The 19,230-nt window shown below is 40.4% G+C and overlaps 1 protein-coding gene across 2 annotated transcripts in view; it reads right to left on the reverse strand.

The window, feature by feature from the left end:
• Nucleotides 1-19,230, reverse strand: part of itga11a (integrin, alpha 11a) — a 110,831-nt gene that overhangs the window by 21,665 nt on the left and 69,936 nt on the right. For both annotated transcript variants that reach the window (XM_033625262.2, XM_033625189.2), the window contains exons 12-17: nt 18,698-18,846; nt 13,031-13,174; nt 6,489-6,692; nt 3,709-3,839; nt 3,249-3,415; nt 616-755 (exon numbers count right to left, since the gene is read on the reverse strand). In XM_033625262.2, the coding sequence (XP_033481153.1) occupies nt 616-755; nt 3,249-3,415; nt 3,709-3,839; nt 6,489-6,692; nt 13,031-13,174; nt 18,698-18,846 (935 nt within the window). The remainder of the gene's footprint in view (nt 1-615; nt 756-3,248; nt 3,416-3,708; nt 3,840-6,488; nt 6,693-13,030; nt 13,175-18,697; nt 18,847-19,230) is intronic.

Below are 19,230 nucleotides of genomic sequence, written 5' to 3' on the forward strand. Positions count from 1 at the left end.
TTTGTAAACAGCAGTGCCAGTGTAAGTGAATACAAAAGCAACACATTCTCACTCCAAACTCGTCACATATCGACATTTGGTCATGGACTTTCCACATCAAGATATGACGTGCAAGGTACCCTGGGATGCCTTGTCAACTTCAGCCTGTTACATGCATTGTCTGTTTTCATAATACACTTCTGTTTTCCCAAGAAAAGTACAGTTTACATACAGTCTCTTTCAAAATAAATGCACTACGTCAGTATAACACTGCAAATTGATGCTTTTTCCTATGGGAAGCGAACACTGGCCTCCTGGGTGAAACTTGGCGGTGATCAGACCCATCCACCACACCTCCTGCCTGCCCTATTTGGACTTTTGCCCCCTTTACTTCCACTGTTGTCCCATCATGTTTTCCCCCCTTTAAACAATAATGCCGACTGGCCGCATATCATGCTGATGTGAAAGGATGGCTTTTGTTGTCAGTGTGTGATGCTGGAAGTCACTGACCAAGCACTGGATTTTGTCTACACATTGCTTTATAGGGAAAATCCTGTATACTATCCCTTTATTATACATACTTACAAAATTAAATGAAAAAATACAGTTGCATGTTACCAGTGATCGTGGCCTCACCATGACGTGGAAGTAGATGTGTTCGCAGGTCTCTTCTCCAGGAAAGAGAGTCAGGTTTTGAGGCTGCAGCTTGTTTGGGTTGTCCAGTATGGCCCGAGGATTAAAACGTCTCTCCGCGATGGACACATTATATTTGATTCCTGGTGGGTCAGAGAAAGAGTTGGGAAATTACAATTCTTTGTGAAAGATCCAGTTCTATTTGTGTTAGAATAAGATTGATGAGCTTCTGTTCTTACTTTGGTTAGTGCAGACTAATTGACAAATGGCTGCATGAGGCTCTGGTGAATGACATCACTATAGCAGTGCAATGCAACATTAGCCTGACTCTGAACATATGATGAATGTGTGACCAACATATACAAGAATCCAAACCCCTCTGGCTGCTGTACTGAGTCATTTCCAAGCCACATTGTTTAAAAGGCTTTCCATTTATTGCCTCGTGTTTTCATGGCAGGAGGAAAAATCTACTGAGGGTGAACTGGTGCTTGAGTTGTGTTTGGGGTCAACTGGAGAATTAGAGAGAAGGAGAAAGCTTTATGCCTTACGCAAAAAGATCTGGGCACATAATGGACACTATAATGGAGGTTTTTCTCTGCTTTTCACAACATTACAACGATCAGCATCCACTATTGTGGATGTTTCTTTAAAAAGAAACTCTAATTTACAAATAAATAAAGTTCTATCTTGGACCTTTCCAGTTTTAAGAGTTATGCGTCATCAGTATATTACATGAAATTTTAACAAAGGCTATCTAAAAAGTAGCTGGCTGAGTCTTTTCTCTTGAATATTGTAAATAGATTTTTGCATAAATAACACTAACTTGACCAGGAAAGTAAAAAAAAAAGATCCATTTTTGCAATAGACCACAGCGAACTCATAAACACCACCACATCTGCCACGCATTACTAGCCAGACACGACAATGAGAGGAAAATTAAATAAATGTGCTCCACTGTGTGTAACCAGCAGAGACAAGATAAGTCCCCCTGCTCCTCCTCTGCTCTGTTTTTGGAACGTCTGATAGACTTGATAAAGATGTCAAAAGGTCAAGGGGTTAACTGGGAACACGCTCCCGCACACCTCTGCTTCCTCCCCCCTGATACACAGTGAAACTGGACCCCGCCGTCTCTTAAAACAAATTGTGAGCAGAGAAACACATGAAGTTGTGGTGCTATCACCCATCTGCAGGACCGATTACTTTCGGAGTTGTCGCCACCAAACAATTAGAAACAACTCTCTTTTTTAAGCTGATTTAAACGGAGATAAACTCGATGCAATGTTCACACAATAACAGGAACATCTGACAGCACCAGTGTGGTTCAGATATACCCGTTTTAGAGGCAGTAGCAGTAGTTTTGGCAGAGCACAGCAATGAGACCAGAATCTCTTACTGCTAGTAAAGAAACATTTTGTTTTGGCGCCACTCTGAACAGAAGGAGCCGTCACACATTTGACAGAAAGCCACATGCTGAAGAGTCTCTTGGAGCTGGGACATGAAGGATATACATTCAGAAGGCTGGATGCCTTTTCTCACTTAAAAACCAGTCGTCTTTCATCCTGTCATGAACCACAGTCCAAACAACAGCTGAAGTATTTTGCAACTACAGATCCAAAGTAGAAATTGCTCTACTCAAGCGTATCTGTAAAAATGATCTGTTAAAGCTTGACATAATCCAGAGGTTTGACAATTCAGCTGGCAGAGAGAGCATCTTTTTCTCTCAAAAAATATTTTCTTTTCTTAAGACTTGTTATTTTATCTTTTGATTTATCAGTTGTGCAATACATACAAAGATCTGCATTACTAATAGAAGAAGTATGGCTTTATGAATTGAGACCTGTGGGTCTGCCAGTGATCCCAACATTCCTATCTTTAAGAGGCTGCAGCAGGTTGAGTCTTAAAGCTAGAGTGATGATGCTGGTATCATATGAAACTAGACCTAAGCCATGAGATTTCGCTTACCAGACATCCCCACTTTATGCTAGTCCATGCATTTTTTCACATGCAATATAAATTTAATTTAGTGTATTTATTTAGGGCAGCACGGTGGTGCAGTGGTTAGCATTGTCACCTCACAGCAAGAGGGTTCCTGGTTTGAACCCAGGGCGGGGGTGGGGGGCTTCTGTGGGAGTTTGGGGTTGTGGTTTGACCATTTTTATCAATTTCCGAATGCCGAAATTTAGCACCGAAAATGTGTAACAAATGGAATCAGCCTAAAAATTGCTGCAAATATGTATGAGACATAATTGAGTGTGGGAATAGCCATCATATATATTCCATTATAATGTTCAAAGCCCTTATACACTCATAACATAAAAGTTTGAATCGGTGCTGAACCAAAATGCGTTTATTACAGATTTTTGACTAGAAAAACTTGACACAAAGTACTGAGCTATATCTAAAATGAATCTCCAGATTCCCAGCTTTCAGGTGATGTATACCACTCCTGTGTGGCATATACTGTCGGCCTGCTATCTACCCCTAAAGGTCCCCCAAGAAAAGACAAAAATGGGTCTATGGTGGGTCTCAAAGTGTTAACCTCTGAAAGATGCTGAACACCAGACAAACACAAGTGGAGGAACTTGGGAGATTTACTGAGATGCTTCCTCAGCACAGGATTATTTTTGCTGGCTTACCAATTTCCTGTGTGGGTGGAATGGCCGTCCTGGCAGTGATGTTGAAACATACAATGGCTGACATACAGGTCACGTCTTTGCCACCTCGCTGACAATCCTTCACAAAGATGTTGATCTTACTGGGCTCAAACCTGATGGTGGTATATATCCGGACAACACTCTGCGACCTGTGAGGGCATAAAGGTGGTGCAGGTGAAGCCAACTCATGACCTTTGAGACTCCAGGAAATTTATGAAAATATTACTCTTTCAGAAGGCGCACATAAAACTCTCTGTTAGAGGGGTGTTGCCAACATGTTTCTGCTTTAAAATAAAACAATGAACCAATCACAAAGTTTTTAAAGTAATCAATGAGGTTTATTTATGGAGTTTAGCCCACCTTATACTTTTGCAGAATGAACTACAATAACTGTCTTTTATAACAGATGACAACAGATTGATTTACTGATTGAAATACTAACCAAAGGAGAACAGCAGCACCGAGGGAACCTACTGCCAGATCCACTAAACCATCATCGTTCATGTCCATTGTGCCATGGATACTGCGGCCAAAGTACAGCAGGCCAGGAGCCAAATCTGCTGCTGCTATCCTCTGAGAAACAGACAGGAGAAGAGATATGAGCAAACAAGGATCATGACAACAACCACAGTTTACAATGTCATGATTTAAGTTATCACTAGAGGAGTCATGTGTGTAATTTAAGTGCACAGTTGGAACTGCTGGGAAATACAGTAGTAAACAGATACGGCACATTTAAAATGATTTAGTCAGGGATAAAAAAGCTTCCTGCATCACTCCAAAATAGTGTTTCTTAAAGGCACAGTTCACCCCAAAATGAAAAATACATTTATTTCCTTTTGCCTGTCCTGCTATTTATTAATCAAGATTGTCTTATCTCCAATATAATGGAAGTAGATGGCACAAAAAATACATTTTATAAATGAAACAGCAATGTCTCTTTACAGAAATCATGACCTGGTTGCTCAAGATAATCCAAAGACCTTGTTGTGAGCAGTTTAATGTAGGAACTACTTTTTTTTCTAACAAATCCCACCTGCCAAGCATATCACCATGCAGAAGATGGCCTGCATCTACTGCTAGCTTGCCCAGCTTGCACCGCTAGCTAACACTGCAGCTCAGCCAAGGAGGATGCCACTACTGTTTACATCTCTTTTTGTCACGAGTACAAGCCTCTCGTCCATGAGTATATGCACACTTCCAGGGGGCAGTTTGGTACAAAGAAAATAGTTCCTACATCACAACAAGGTCTGTGGATTACCCTGAGTACCCGGGTCATGATTTCTGGAAAGAGACATTGTTGTTGAGGTTTTTAAATGTATTTTTTAGCGCCTTGAGCATCACAAGCTAAGTGCCATCTAGTTTCCTTATATTTGAGAGAAGGCAGACATCTCTACATCTCCACACTCTGCAATTCACACCAAAAAAAATAAATAAATCTAGATTGGTAAATAGCTACAAGTAAGAGAAAAAAAATCTGTATTTTTAATTTTGGGGTGAACTGTCCCTTTAAAATGTATTACTATTGGCTAATTGGTACTCTGAGCTCATCTCACTATCATTGCCAAAGAGCCAAAAATAGTTCAGAAGTGCTACATATGAAATTACTTCAAGTCCATTTTGAGACCAGACATTTTTGGGACGTTTCTAGGGTTGATGTGGTCTGTGGTTTTTGCATGTTTAAACCCATTTACTGTAACATTTTACACTAATTTCAACCATTCACTGAAGCACACCATTAGATCAAATTGTTTCCCACAGCTTCCTGCTTCTATTTAACTTAGCATTGTCACAGGCGGCCTCAGATCATCTTATTTTGCATATTCTGTCAGTTTCTCTTGCCTGACAGTCTCCTGTCATTGCCACACCAACCTGCACACCGACCCCTCAATCCCCCATTTGTCGCTCAGTATTGAAGCCAGGCCTTTTCCCCCCAAGTCCTTTGCTAGTTTTGCTATTGTTCCCCGCAATGTTCCAGTCCTTTGTTCTAGTCATCATGACTAATTCCTGTTCCCTGTTTTTTCTAGCCCTTTTGCTCCTCGTCTGGTTTAATTTGTTTTAGTCTGCCTGTAGCTTACACCTGCCATGATTTTGGAGCAAGTGAATGCCTCACACATCTGGGTACAAAACTGTTTCAGGTGTAGAATTTTAGAGGAGGATTTTTTTACTATACTGAAACTGACATAAATCATTGGCTACTTGGGAGGTTGTAAATCAAACAGAGTGCTATTGAAAAGGAGCAGCAGTAATATGTGTATGTACAACGGTGTATTAGGGTCATTGTAGGTTGAAAAAAAAAACAACATTTTTGGAGAATTGGATTCCAAGTCTCCACCAGATCTGCATCACCTGCGCTCCTCACTAGACCACTCCCAAGATTATAAAACTCCACCCTTCAGCTTCTTCCCTCCAAACATGCCAGGTAAAACAAAGAGAGGATTGATATGCGTGCATATGGACTTTTCACGTTTATAATGTTTTACTTTGTTAATCCTGTATGTATTATCTAAAGTTGACAGATTGTTTTGTGTTACTGTTCTAAGATTCCTAAGTTTAAACTATTGTTAAAAGAAGAAAAAGAGTCCTTAACGGATGCATTAATGACATAAGTGAAACAAGACCTAATTCATTAATATTATTTTCAATATTATTATTGTTTAATATTATGCAGAGTGGTAAAATTTTCCTTTAATATTCCTTGTTATAAAAAAAATATTGGACAACCACCATTGTTCATTGTTCAACTACCCTATCTGCAATAAAACGTTGAAATGTCTTCCAGGATCCTGCGTGTTTGAATGTGCACACCATCATCAGAGGTTTTATGAGCAAGTGGCAGCACAACTATACAGTTTTTTCAAACCTGTATTAAAGCTGTAAATATAAGAGAAACAACTTGAGATTCTCTGAGATTAAAGTGGTAAATTTAGGGGACAAAATCCATAAATTTACTGCCTGAGAGTCAAGTGATGTATGAAGAGTGACAAAGTCCACCCCTTTAAACTCAGAGAATATCCAACTTTTTTCTCGTTAGTTTGAGACCTAGATCTCAGAAATGCAGAGATCTTTCTCGGAATATTACCCCCCTCCTCCTGCTCTGAATTTCCATTTTTAAATTCACAATTGCCCCTTTACACCATCGTATATGTTATTGCAGTCAGTGGACAAAACAAACAAATACAGTGACATTGTCCTTTAACTGTGTTCTTTCACACGTCCTACCTGTTTGTATTTGCGCAGGATTCTGTTGTGCTGGCTGAAGAAAACATAAATGGCTCCTTTGTGGTCATCTTCCAGTGGAGCGCCCACCACCAAGTCATTGAAGCCGTCACCGTTCAGATCCGGCACAGGAGCGAGCGCTGAGCCAAAGCGAGCGTTCTGGCCTCCGTTATGGATTTCCAACGCCCCCTCATGGATGAAACGATTCTGAGGGATGAAGGGAAACATAATGACGCTAAAGCTTGTGTTGTCTTATGGGCGTGTGTTTAAGCATGTTACACATGTCACACAAAGCATCCTAATCTTTCAGAATGTGTTTGTTTTCCCTTTGATTCCCACCTCATAAATATCTGAAGGCATTTCCCCCTTCAGGGAAAGTTTAGACTTTATTTGACACAAGAATTCGATTATATACTTTGGTATTAATGTTGATAAACAGACATTAGCTTTAGTAGGGAGTCCCGGAGCTAGAGATCTGGCTGCTCATCCCAAAAAATGAACTGCAACAAAAAGGGTCAATGAACAAAAACATCTTTAAACCACAGCACGAGATAAAAAAAAAACCTTTCATGTACTTCCAGAGCTTGACTCTCCTTCCAGATACTGCGTCCATGTATAACTGGACTAAATGTTGCATAATGAGAGCTGTTTATTGCTTTGGCTAATGTACCAATAGTTTATCATAACACTGTACTCACACAATTGCTCGAAACACCTTGGAACGAATAGAAATTCGAGCAGTAAAACTGTTCTTTCAGCTAAAAAAAACTTCCTGTGTTTTATTTGGACTGTCTTCACAACTTCTCACTTTGTTCAACTTGCTCTGACCAGGTCACTTCCCACAGTCCGCTGTAAAGACAACAGGAGTGTGTGTCTTGGACTGCTGCAAAACCTTAAAGTTTACCCTGTGTTTTGGCCTCACAAATATGGTTAGATTTGACTAAGGTGTGTTCCCTTGGTTTCATTAATCCCTGTAATAGCGCTGGTTCCAGCAAAGTATTCATTAGTTCGTTTCTCTATAGTGTTGCTTCATGTTATATAGCTACTGTAAAATATATATCATATTTTATGTACCGGCCAGTGTTTTTGGAAAACTGTTCTTTTAGCCAACACACAACATTGTGAGAAAAGGAATTGCTTTGTCCTCTCCAAACTCACCTCTGCCAGAAAACTGCAGCAGAAACTGAACACCAATTTTTGTTGATGTAGCTACCAGTTAGTCTGTGAAGACCCCCCATGTTCAGAACTTATATTTACTTACATTTACCTCACTGCCTGAGTCAGTGTCAACAAATCAGTAAAGCTACCAGGAAGTAACTCACTGCATCGTATGTCATAAATAATAAATGATCTATTCAGAGGTTGAGGGGATAGTTTGGATCTATTGTAGGGGTTGTATCAGGTATTATGTATTCATACTATATGAACATGTGAATACTGTAAAGTGGTGGTTCCCAACTGGTGGGTCACAAGTCCAAAAGTGGGTCACAGGTCTATTTTTAATGGACCACAAGTGACTTGCAAACGTGTCAAGTTTGTAAAAAAAACAAAAAACAACTTCATTTAGAAGTACAGTGAATTTCTGGCACAAAGCTTTTACTTTGAATTCTCATTTCCTGATTCAGAGTGAGTGAGTAACAGACAGCTACTTAATAGAGACAGCAAACTAGCTTGAGTACATGGCCAAATGCAGTTATGACACTGAATATAATAAACTGTGTGGACCTTGAACTAATGACAAAATAGAAATCTGGACCCCATGGCTGGACCAGTTGGGAACCACTGCTGTACAGGCTCTCTGTATATTGTTACTTCATGTATGTTTCATGTTTAGTATCAGGAGTATGCGTGCTGAGCATGATTTTTAAGGCATTCTAATTCACTGTAACATAAAAGGGATAATTTGACATTTTTAAAGTGGGTTGTATTAGCTACTCATCCATAGTTAGTATATTACATACAGTAGATATCTGTCAACACGACCCCTGTTTGGAGAAGCAGGCTGGAGTCCAACACGGAAGCTAAGCAATGTACTGCTGTTAATGAGGGGCAGCAACAAAACATATTTTAGCCGGCTAAAAAAGAAAAATATCAGTTGAAGTGTACACTATATATTAAGAATATTTTCAGTGCTTTACCTTACCGCCAGATAGTGATTTTAAACAGGAAAATGAAGCAGTTATATTGCTCTTTTCAAAACCAGAAAAACAGTGACTGAACAATCTCTGATCAGAGGAGCTGCTGGTCTACTGCTGCCTCAATTAATTATTTTATTTGTGTTATTGCATGACACTGGTGTTTAAGAGGATTGGTTCAAATTGACCAAAGTCACACAATAACACTAACTAACTCTCTGATCAAGGCAGCGGTAGACCAGCAGCTCCCATGTTTTGTGAGCCAAAATTACTGTTCTTGTCAATGGATTGTGGTTGCTTTGACCAGAGTATAGTTGGGGAACTGAAAGCATTAACGGCTTTCCGGTTGGAACAGGCTGTCTGACGCAAAGACAAAGCAAAAAAATACTCTTAATATAGCGTACACGGATGCTTCTGCCCTCCTGCTGCTTCTCCAAACTCGGGTGTGCTGACTGACATCTACTGTATGTTATACACTGACAACTGGTAACTACCCCATACAACCCCACTTCAAAAAATCCAAATTATCCTTTTAATGTTATAGCTAAGTAAAATGCCTGGAAAATCCCACTCAGTATGCAAACTCCTGATGCCTCAAACAAAACGTGACATGCACATGCACTAACGACATACAGACAGCCTTCACACTATTCACATGTTCATATACATATTCAGATCAAAGCGGTACAGGACAAAGGCTTTATTGGAATCGGAAGCACATGAGAAAAGGACATTGTTCAAAACAGCACATATAGTGTAAAGAAGGCCCTGCTGTATGTCTTATTTAGTGGGTTTTAGATGCCTTCTGGCACAGTTTCCAGTCAAACGGCTGATCTGTTCTTCAAATGATCCGTCATCCATTTATTTATACATCTCCTAACAAGACCAAGGGAGAGTTTGTTGTCCTCTATGCGCTCCATCCAGCTGAGTTTGTTGTTCCAATTATCTCTAAACCATCTTTAGTCAACTAATCATGTTGGACTTTATACAGGGAAAAGCAACAAACATTTTTCTTAAAATCACAAATCAAACGAAAGATAAAGTTTGGATCAGCTTCTGTGTTTTCCACATAATCCTTTAATTCTGCCTTTTTGAACTCAAATATCTTAAACATCTGGCAGCAGAGAAAGTGAGGAATTCTACCTCTGGGTCGTAAAAGAACTAAAGAACGCCGTATAGCTTTAGTGTATTTATTTGAAGTTCTATTCTTAGCAAGTGTAAAGTCCGATGGAAAATACCCGTGTCTTTGAAAGCAGCTACCCGACTGGAAATTTCTTTTTTTGAGACAAAATGGAGCCAAATACTTCAGTCCATCAGTAGTCATGCATATCATTGCTCCACTTGGCATCCCAGCTCATAATATAATTTAAGGTCGGCAGACGAAACATGAGATCACTTGTTATTTCAGTTGAACAAATGGGAGGGGAGCTGATTTAGGAAGGTAGCTTTTACTTTTCGGCTACCTGATGTGTGCATGTGACAAAGACGGAGATTGATGGAGAAATGGGGGGAAATATATTGAGCTCTGTTTAAATTTGAAACATATGGTTTGTGAGGAGGCCATGGAGGGTCACAACCAGTCTGCAGTGGCTCAGGAGTGAGTTAAAAGTTCAGCTATTTTTTTGTTAGACAGTAAAAGGAATTTTATTTTTGACCAGCTGCCAGACTTTAAGCAATGCTGTTTAGTTTTAGACTTGTAGTTATGATCCCTCAAGTTTTTGAAGGGGCCTTTTGTGCAAAGGCAACTTACCACTGATTATCTGTACTTATCCTGCACTTATAATAATTTGACCTTAATTGACTCCCTGCAAAGCCACCCATACATTTCTAATAAGGGACGCTCTGTGGAACTTTAGGCTCAGAAATGGATCCACTGTTGATATAAAAATATTGATTATAGTCATTTTATGGCAATGCATCAAATGATTGAGACTTTATAACAATGCACGCCTATTATATTGAGGTTCTGTCCTGCTGGCAGACATAAATACACATGCTGAGCTATTTAAAGGGACAGATCACCCCCAATGTTTTTTTTCTCTTAATAGCACCTATAGTGCTATTTAGTAATCTAGATTGTTTTGGTGTGAGTTGCTGAGTGTTGCAGATATCAATTATAGAGATGTCTGCCTTTTCTCAAATATAATGGAACTAGGGGGCACTCAGCTTGTGGTGCTCAAAGCACAATAAAAAAACAAAAAAACAAAACCATTTGAAAAACTCAACAGCAATGTCTTTTTCCAGAAATTATGACCCGGCTGCTCAGGATAATCCACAGATCTGGTTGTGAGTAGTTTCATGTATTAACACGCAGAAGGAAGAGTGCATCTACTCATGAATGAGAGGCTAATGCTCGTGACAGTGTGAGATGTAAGCATTAATGGTGTCCTCACTGGCTGAGCTGTAACGTTACCTAGCTCAGTGGTGCTAGGTGAGCTAACGCATGACGTAGGGCATCATCCTGAATCAACATTCCATGCCGCATTGTGGAACATTGTGATCAACCAATCACAGTCCTCTGACATCAGTGTGCTGCTTGTGTGCTGCCCTTCTTTCAAAAACCATTTGTGCAGTGTGCTACAACTTTGCTTCTTTAAAAATCCCTTTGTGTTTCTTCAGAGGCTATGTTTTTCAGATTGATTGAAGTTAGTTTTTGAATAAAATCCTCAAAGATTAAAATTATATGAGCCACTGCAGAACTAGCAAATTGGCTTGCTCTCTAGGCTACTGTTATGATAACTTTATTGGTAGTTTAATGAATGTCTTGTAGATGTGGGTGTTGTTTAGGCAAGAGGTAGGAGGCAGGGTTAGCACCTGATGTTGGTGGCATTGACTCATTAGCCACTAGCCGCGGAGAGGCCTTTGAGCTGAACGAGCGTGCCACAAGGAAGACACAGGAGGCAAGACATTCCAGAGACAAAAAGAGACTGAGAAAGTGTTTGAAATGCCACCACGAATTATCCATGTAAATACACATTTACTTATTACTTACTTACTTATTTACTTATTATATTTACTTATTTTGAACAACCACAAAGAGCAAGCTGGTTGACTGGTTGAACAGAACGACACCTGAGGAGTGTCTCGCCTGGTCTGAGTGAGCTGGTTGCGAGGACCAAGAGCGGTGGTCTGGCAGTGAGTCAACCACACACTCCCCCCAGACAGGAAAGGTCACACTCACCCAGGGAAGTCCAGGTACATTTCTCACGTCTAATGCAGCATATAGGGAGAGGCACTAAGTTTCGACCTGGCTAGCCAATGCACGCTTCCTTCAGCGCAGTGATACGGTTGGCAAGTGTAGTTCGGCTGAAAGAAAATAGTTCTTGACACTGTTCACAACAAGGTCTGTGAATTATCTTGAGTAACTGGATCATGATTTCAGGTAAGAGACATTGCTGATGAGTTATTTTTTTCTTTTTTTAGCTTTGAGCACAAAAACCCAAGTGCCTTCTAGTTCCATTATATTGGAGAGAAGGCAGACATCTCTATGGCTGATATCTCCAACACTAGCACCACAGATAACAGGGAAATATGTATTTCTGATTGTGGGGTTAATTGACCCTTTAAGTCTGGACCGACCACCCAGCACTGCCATAGCTAAAGCTAGGCTGCTAGCATGGCTAACAATTAACAGAACCATACAAGCACAGTGCCAATGAAAATCTGTGCACCTGTTTTTAAAGTCAAATCTGCAGAACCACATTGTGGATCTGTAATATTCACCGTAACCACAGGGACACATTTTTGAACCAGCCTGCCAAAACAATATAACTGTGCAGTGTCTACAGCAACACCTGAATCAACCACCACATGATTATTAATTACCCTGAACATGTGGAATAGCTGTCCTGATGTTGACAGAGGTTTTAAAATCGTGATTTCTCTCTGTATGTGTTTTGTTTTGCCACCTGTGATGTGGTTTGGGCCACACCAGATATTAAAATGCCTGTTCAATGGATTCAAAACAGCTGAAGACATTTATTATTCCAATGAGCAAGACAGACCTGGAGCACCGGGAAATTTCCTTTTATAACAGAAAGTTCTCGCCTCCTAATGGTTTTGCTGGAAATGGCTTTAAAAGGGGCAAAATACTTTCCTGTTGACTTCATTCTAAACATCTAATAAAGTCTATGCATGGCATGGCAGCATTTGATCTGCACATTTGATCTGGACAAGGTCATGTGTCAAACGTCTGCCTGCAGCATGTCAGTGTTTTAACTGTGGAGCTGGAATGCAGCAGAACTGGTTTGCTGTGTGTTAGCGGACACTTCTGGTGAGGAAGAAAATACAGGGAATGCCTGGAGTTTGAACAGGTGCTGGCTCAACCCTGTGTCTGTGTCAGAAACTGATTAATCGTTGTGTGTGTCCTGCCTCTCTGCATTTGTTCAAGTTTTTGGAATTTATACCCACCAGCTCTGTCACTCTGTAGATGTAGACCTTTCCCTTCTCCAACCCTCCACTGAAGAACATGGGTGCTGCCACCAACAGGTTGTCAGTTATACCGTCTCCATCAATGTCCAAAGGTGCAATCTCACTGCCGTAGTAGGAGCCAATCTGAAAAAGACGTGCATGGATATTATTCTGAGAACTGTATTATTCATCACTTTGATGCATTTGTTCCCCCCAACTGAAATCATTAATCTCCTTTGGTGGAAATGTCCTCTGTTCTTGTCTAAGCACAAATGTGAAGAGTCTTTCAAAAGTTCCATTTTTCTTATCATACTATATTTAGTCTTTGGCACAAGGGACTAGGCCTGGGCGGTATCACGGTATTACGGTATACTAGTAGTAGTATTTAGAAATGGTATGATTTTAAATGCTGTCAAAAATACAGATGCCCCTCATAGGGACATGCTGACACACCACGCTGACAGACTTTGTTGAGAAAGTTAAAACAAAGAGTTAAAATGATTTAAAACTCTATCTTCTCTCAGCAATTAACGCAACACGAGTTTCTCTCTCGGGTTCGATCAAAATCACTTGAAAGTCTCAACACAAACAAACAATAGAGCTGCCTGATGTGTAGTATGGAAAGAGCTTTATGCAGCGTGTCCAATAAAGACGCGGCTGATGTGACGCACGGACAGGTAATAGGAGAGCTCAAATTACACTGTAAAATTGATGACCTTAGGATTAGCTTCAATAAGAGGCTTAACTGTAAGGTTGACAGTTTTGAGAAGTCAATGGACAAGATCATGAGAGCCAGAGGCTGCTTGTGACAGAAATGGAGAGATGCCGAAAAGAAATGAAAGAGGGGCTCAAACTGCAGATTGGCCGGCTACAAGTGTGTCTGGAGGCCCTGGAGGAAAAGATAACGGGAGAAAGTCCACCCAACGATTTGATCCGGTCATGTCACTGATAATATATGGCCTACAACAGTAAAAGAATGAAAACATACTGGAAAAGAATGATATGATGTTCTCTGAGGGCTTAGGCAGTGAAATACTGGCTAAGGATGCAGAGAGGATGACAAGAAGGGGAGATGCGCCAGGTGTGGTGAGAGTGGAATTAAATCAACAGAGGAAAAAGTTGTGATTTTGAGACTGGAGCAAAAACAGAGACAAGTCTAATTATGAAAATCTTAAATCTGACACATACAGATGTATAGAAAAGACAATAAGAATTCAAGAGGTTGAAATGTTTTTCAGGAGAGATTAGAAGCCAAAAATGACTTATGAAGATACCTCCCCTATCAAAAAGCAATAATGATACATAAAAAAACAAAAGATAAAAACAAAGTTTGCATAATTGATCACAGTCTCAAGACCCAGCAGTAATACAAAATTAATAGAAATGTACAAATTACAAAATCAATGTGCTTATATGCTGAAATGCATTAAAATTGAATCAGTAAAATGTTAAGAAGCTGTAAATTAGATCCCTTTCAAGGCCGACTATGCAAGCAGTTTATTACGACCAATAATGACAGTTATTGTAAGCCGGCGCTCTCTGGTGGCTGTTGTAATTATTACAGGAGCAGAGGAGGAAGTGAGGTGATGTTAAAAAGGTGACAAAGTCCGTGTAATGTTGAACAAAGATGGCAGGTGAGGGTGGGCAGGATGGGTGGTGAATGGGTCAAAAAAGGCACAGGACTTTCACTCAGGAGACCAGTGTTCGTGTTTCAAAGTCAAAGTTTACTTCTTTTCATGACAACGTAGCGCAATATGCTAACATGTGTAGTATACTATGGTAGCAACATATTGTTTGTGACATGATGTATGTTATGTTCAAAACCTGAGCACCTAGTTTTGTTGCCTCAATCTAACCACAAAGTTTTACAGTGTAACAGCGACCGTTCCACAACATTAAGGACATGTTTAAAACTGCAACCATTTCAGGCAAGGTTATTTCTGTTGTTTTGGAAGTCAGTTAAAAATTGACCTATTTTGTCATTCAGGTATGAGGTATTAGATAAAAGTGTGATTTTTCATGTGATCTAAAAAGTTCACAGTGTTAGATACTTGCCCAAAGTATGGCCGTACCAGATATCATGATAAATCATAACAGATGTTGTGGTATTTTTCCTTATCATACTAAATATAGCCTTGGGGCACCAACACGTTAAAAGCAATCATTCAACTATGTGATTATATATGCTGAAGTTCTTGGCTTCTTCTCCCCCGTTTGTTGAACCACATGTTGTTTGTTGATTTACTGATAATCTGGAGTTGCTTATAAACGTGAATATTGTAAGCAAATGGGGGCCTGTGTTGTGTCAAAGCGAGTGGTCAGAGTCCTAATGAATTTGTAGATGCTCAGACTGTGAGAGGTTTACAGAGGGAGACTGGATCAGTCGCTGGAGTGGATGGAACACCATCTATTGGTTTTCAGATTAGAAACATCTGCCTATAAAAAAGCTTTTTTTCCCAAGAGTTGTGAGATCAAGACAGTTTTCTACAAAAAAACATCTGCTGTTCTGGATGAGCTGTTGCTGACAAGGTACAATGTAAGCTGCTGCAGGATCACTTCAGGCTTGTAGCCTGTGAAGAGCTGCCAGTTATGAGTGTAGCGGTCATTATCACACTGAGCCACATCTCCTTGAAATGAAGATTATTTTTAAACTTAACGGGACTCAGAGTGGATGAACAGATGATTTGCTGTGCACTCAAAGTCCTTCAATTATACAACATCAACAATAATAGCCTAATTCATATTACCAAATCAAACATAAACAGTAACAGGATAGTGTCCTCATGTCAACTTGCACCATCAGTGTAGTATGTTATGTTTATGTAATTGGGACTCTAGCAGAGCAACAGGCATTTTATTGAGCTTAAATTTCAAAATGAAAATCCTTTTGGCTATTACTCTTTTCCACGGAATAATACTGCATGTCATGACAATTTTTCCGGCCATTATCCCCCAAATTTGGCTGAAGTCGTGTTCTGTACTGCCAGTTCTGACTCTGGTTGTTGCGCACATTAGTTAAGATCATGAAGAGATGCCCCTCAAGGATTTAAAAAAAAACCAACAACCTCAAATTCATTTGTGTGTGTTTGCAAAATATGTATCTGCTAATGTGCTAGCCAGCTGAGGACTTGTTCGTGCTTGTCAACCACAGTAGCTCTCTCAGCTTCTCTTTCCTCTGATTTCCTCTGGTCTTTTACTGGTCGTGCGTAGATGGTAACCCCAGAATCGTAAAAACTCCTGCGAGATTTCACGTTCCATGTTTCAACTGATCATTTTACCAAACCATGATCTCTACATAAATGAAGCTTTGTGTTAGGTCATGCAGGACACGGAAGTCATACGCTAGTCTAATCAGTCAAGGCGGTCCATTTTAATATGGCCTCCTACTCACTGATCCCTGCTCCACCAGTGATGCTACACACCACTGCTGCCGCTGCTGGCAAAGCTTCCTTATTCAAAGTCCTAACATGGCTTAAAGGTTAACAGGGTAGGCTATACTGTGTCTTGCTTTATACCTGGGGGGGGGGGGGGGGGGGGGTTCCCTGCATTGTGCTCCCTGTTTTGGTTTAGCATGCCGCTTGTCTGATCCAGGAAGTATCTCAAGAGCCAACTGTATTAACTGTATTTTCATTTGTTGCAATATATGATTAAATCTATGGCAACAGTGTTCCTGACTGAACCATAACCAAGTGGTTCTTGCTTCTAAATCTTGCTGGCAACAACCCCTTTTATTTCCCTTTAGAATTTGGTTCTCATGATTGTAAATAATTTCATTCAATAAAGGGGACTGAAACAGGAAACTAAGTTATCATGGTTAAAACAAAATATCTGGTTATACCACCGACTCCTGTCCCATAACTGTCTACAAACCATGCCTCTTATGTGAAGTTTATACACTGACAGAGGAAGTTAAATAAAAGTGGATGGTGCAACACAGCTGGTGAACTACAACAGCCTCTTCCATCTTAGACACTCCAGGTCTTGATTCCTTCAAAGGTCTGCACTGACAAGACATCTTGCTACTGAAGTTGAACTTCAATCAGAAGAAAAAAATGTGAGTATTTTCTTTGACTATACTGACTGCAGCAACTCCAATTAGAAGACTAAATTTTGATGCAAATTTTGCTGTTTCAAATGCAGCAGATGCTTCTTGCACCCAGGTGTCTGTAGGCAACAATATTAACACACCCAGGTGAAAATAATGACATCAGCTTTTTGCACCTGGGTGTATATAGCACCATGGCAGAGGCAAGCACCCAGGTGTCTGTAGCCAACAATGCTAGTTTCACACGGGGTGTAAATAGCAAATGTGGCTATTTAAACCATGGGTGTACATTTCCAGGCTTCCTAGCAACATCGCCATATGACATTAACATGACTGGGTCTATTCAGCTATTCTGCTAAAGTTTATGTACATAATGTAAATTCAGCAGCTTTATGCATCCTAAAAACTGTAAATAATCAGTCAGCTAAGTCTAAAAATAATAAACCAACGTTGACTCACACAGTATTCAAATCCCAGTCTTCTGTGTAACCTACCACATCTCACTTCCTCCATTTGTTTGTGCATTCATTCTCTTTGCCCTGATCTTAACCTTGATGTGTCAACTAGGGGCGAATCTCCAGGTACCTCACAATTTAATCTGATCACTACCTGGAGCTTGCATAAACGGAGCCTGGGTTTGTTGAAGGTGGCAGTGCTGTTTGGGCTGAGAAAGCCATGTGTAAGGTCAGGTATAGGAGGTTGTTGGGTTGGTGCGGGGAGCAGTGAGACCTGGCATTAGGGGAGTGTCTCTGGGACGCCAGAGATCACTGTCTAGCCTCCTGGAGGTGTCGTGGGACCAACTAGATGAAACATTGGTGAAAGGAGGTTCTCACCTGATGACCTCAAAGATGTGTTAGTTATCACTGCTCACTGGTCTGTATAGTTAAGCCTTGCCATAATAGCTTATCATAGGGCTTAGGAGGTTATTCACTGAGTGCTGATCCTTTAGTAGAGCACAAACTTCTTGTGTTTATTTGAACTGATTATTATGGATAGGTGCCTCAAGCAGTTGGGGGTTTGGTACCTTGCTCAGGGGTACCTTGGCAGTGCCCAGGAGGTGAACTGGCACCTCTCCAGCTACCAGTCCATGCACCATATTTGGTCTGGATGGGAACTTGAGCTGCGACCCTCCAGTTCCCAACCCAAGTCCCTATAGACTGAGCTACTGCCGCCCTGTCTTTTGCTTATCTTTCGCTACATATTGTGAGTTCAGTTGTTTCTTCCTTTTGTTTATGTTATTGCGTCACATACTGCTCAGTTTAAAGCCACTACATACAGAATTCCAAAAATCAGACAATAGGCCCCCCAATGGACATATCAAAAACAACACTGCAAACAGCAAAACGTGTTGCTGAAAAAAACACGTCAACTGCACCAGTATCTGATATTTCTACGAAAATGTATAACACAATAATTTGTAAGATGTTACACATAAATCTACACAAAGGAGCTTTAAAGACTCCTCTAATTAACTGAGCTGCTCTTCATCAGCGTTTTATAACAATGTTTTATGACATTCCTTGTTGCACTGCAGTGTTTTTCCAAAGCAGACATGAGGACAACATATACTGGCCTGCAGCTGATAAACTTTATCAAACAGGTGAAGCTGGATGCCACAGTACCTGCTGGCCTTTGAGGGAGTGCAGGATGGTGAGGTTGCCTGAGTTCTTCAGAGTGAAGATGATGACTTTGCCGGTGTGGTTAAATCGTGGAGCTCCTGCTACGAGTAGACGACCGTTTCTGGCTGACACCACGGACGTCACAGTATAACCTGGATATGTAAAACATACAGACATTAATTCTGCCTCTACTGACAGACTGCAACTCTCTGAAGTTAAGTAGACTTCGAGGCCGAAGTAACCCATGTAGGATATTAGTTCTGATGTTAATTACCTTTTTCTGTATTAACTCTATCTGTAAATTAAGTAAACTGATTGATCGATTACCCAATTCTAATAAAGATCCCAGGCACTATGCTTTGTTCCACTGTTTGAGTGTGCAAATAGTAATTGGCCTGACCTTTAGGTTGAGTTTCATACCATGAATGTGCATGACTCAAGGAAAAATAGTAAAACTTTGCAATTTGAGGAGTTAAAACTGCATTGAGTTACGCAGAACTGGATGTTCTTGTTTCTCAGGTTTCTCAGATTTCTTC

Source organism: Epinephelus lanceolatus, chromosome 2 (assembly GCF_041903045.1).
Source record: "Epinephelus lanceolatus isolate andai-2023 chromosome 2, ASM4190304v1, whole genome shotgun sequence".
Lineage (NCBI taxonomy): Eukaryota > Metazoa > Chordata > Actinopteri > Perciformes > Serranidae > Epinephelus > Epinephelus lanceolatus.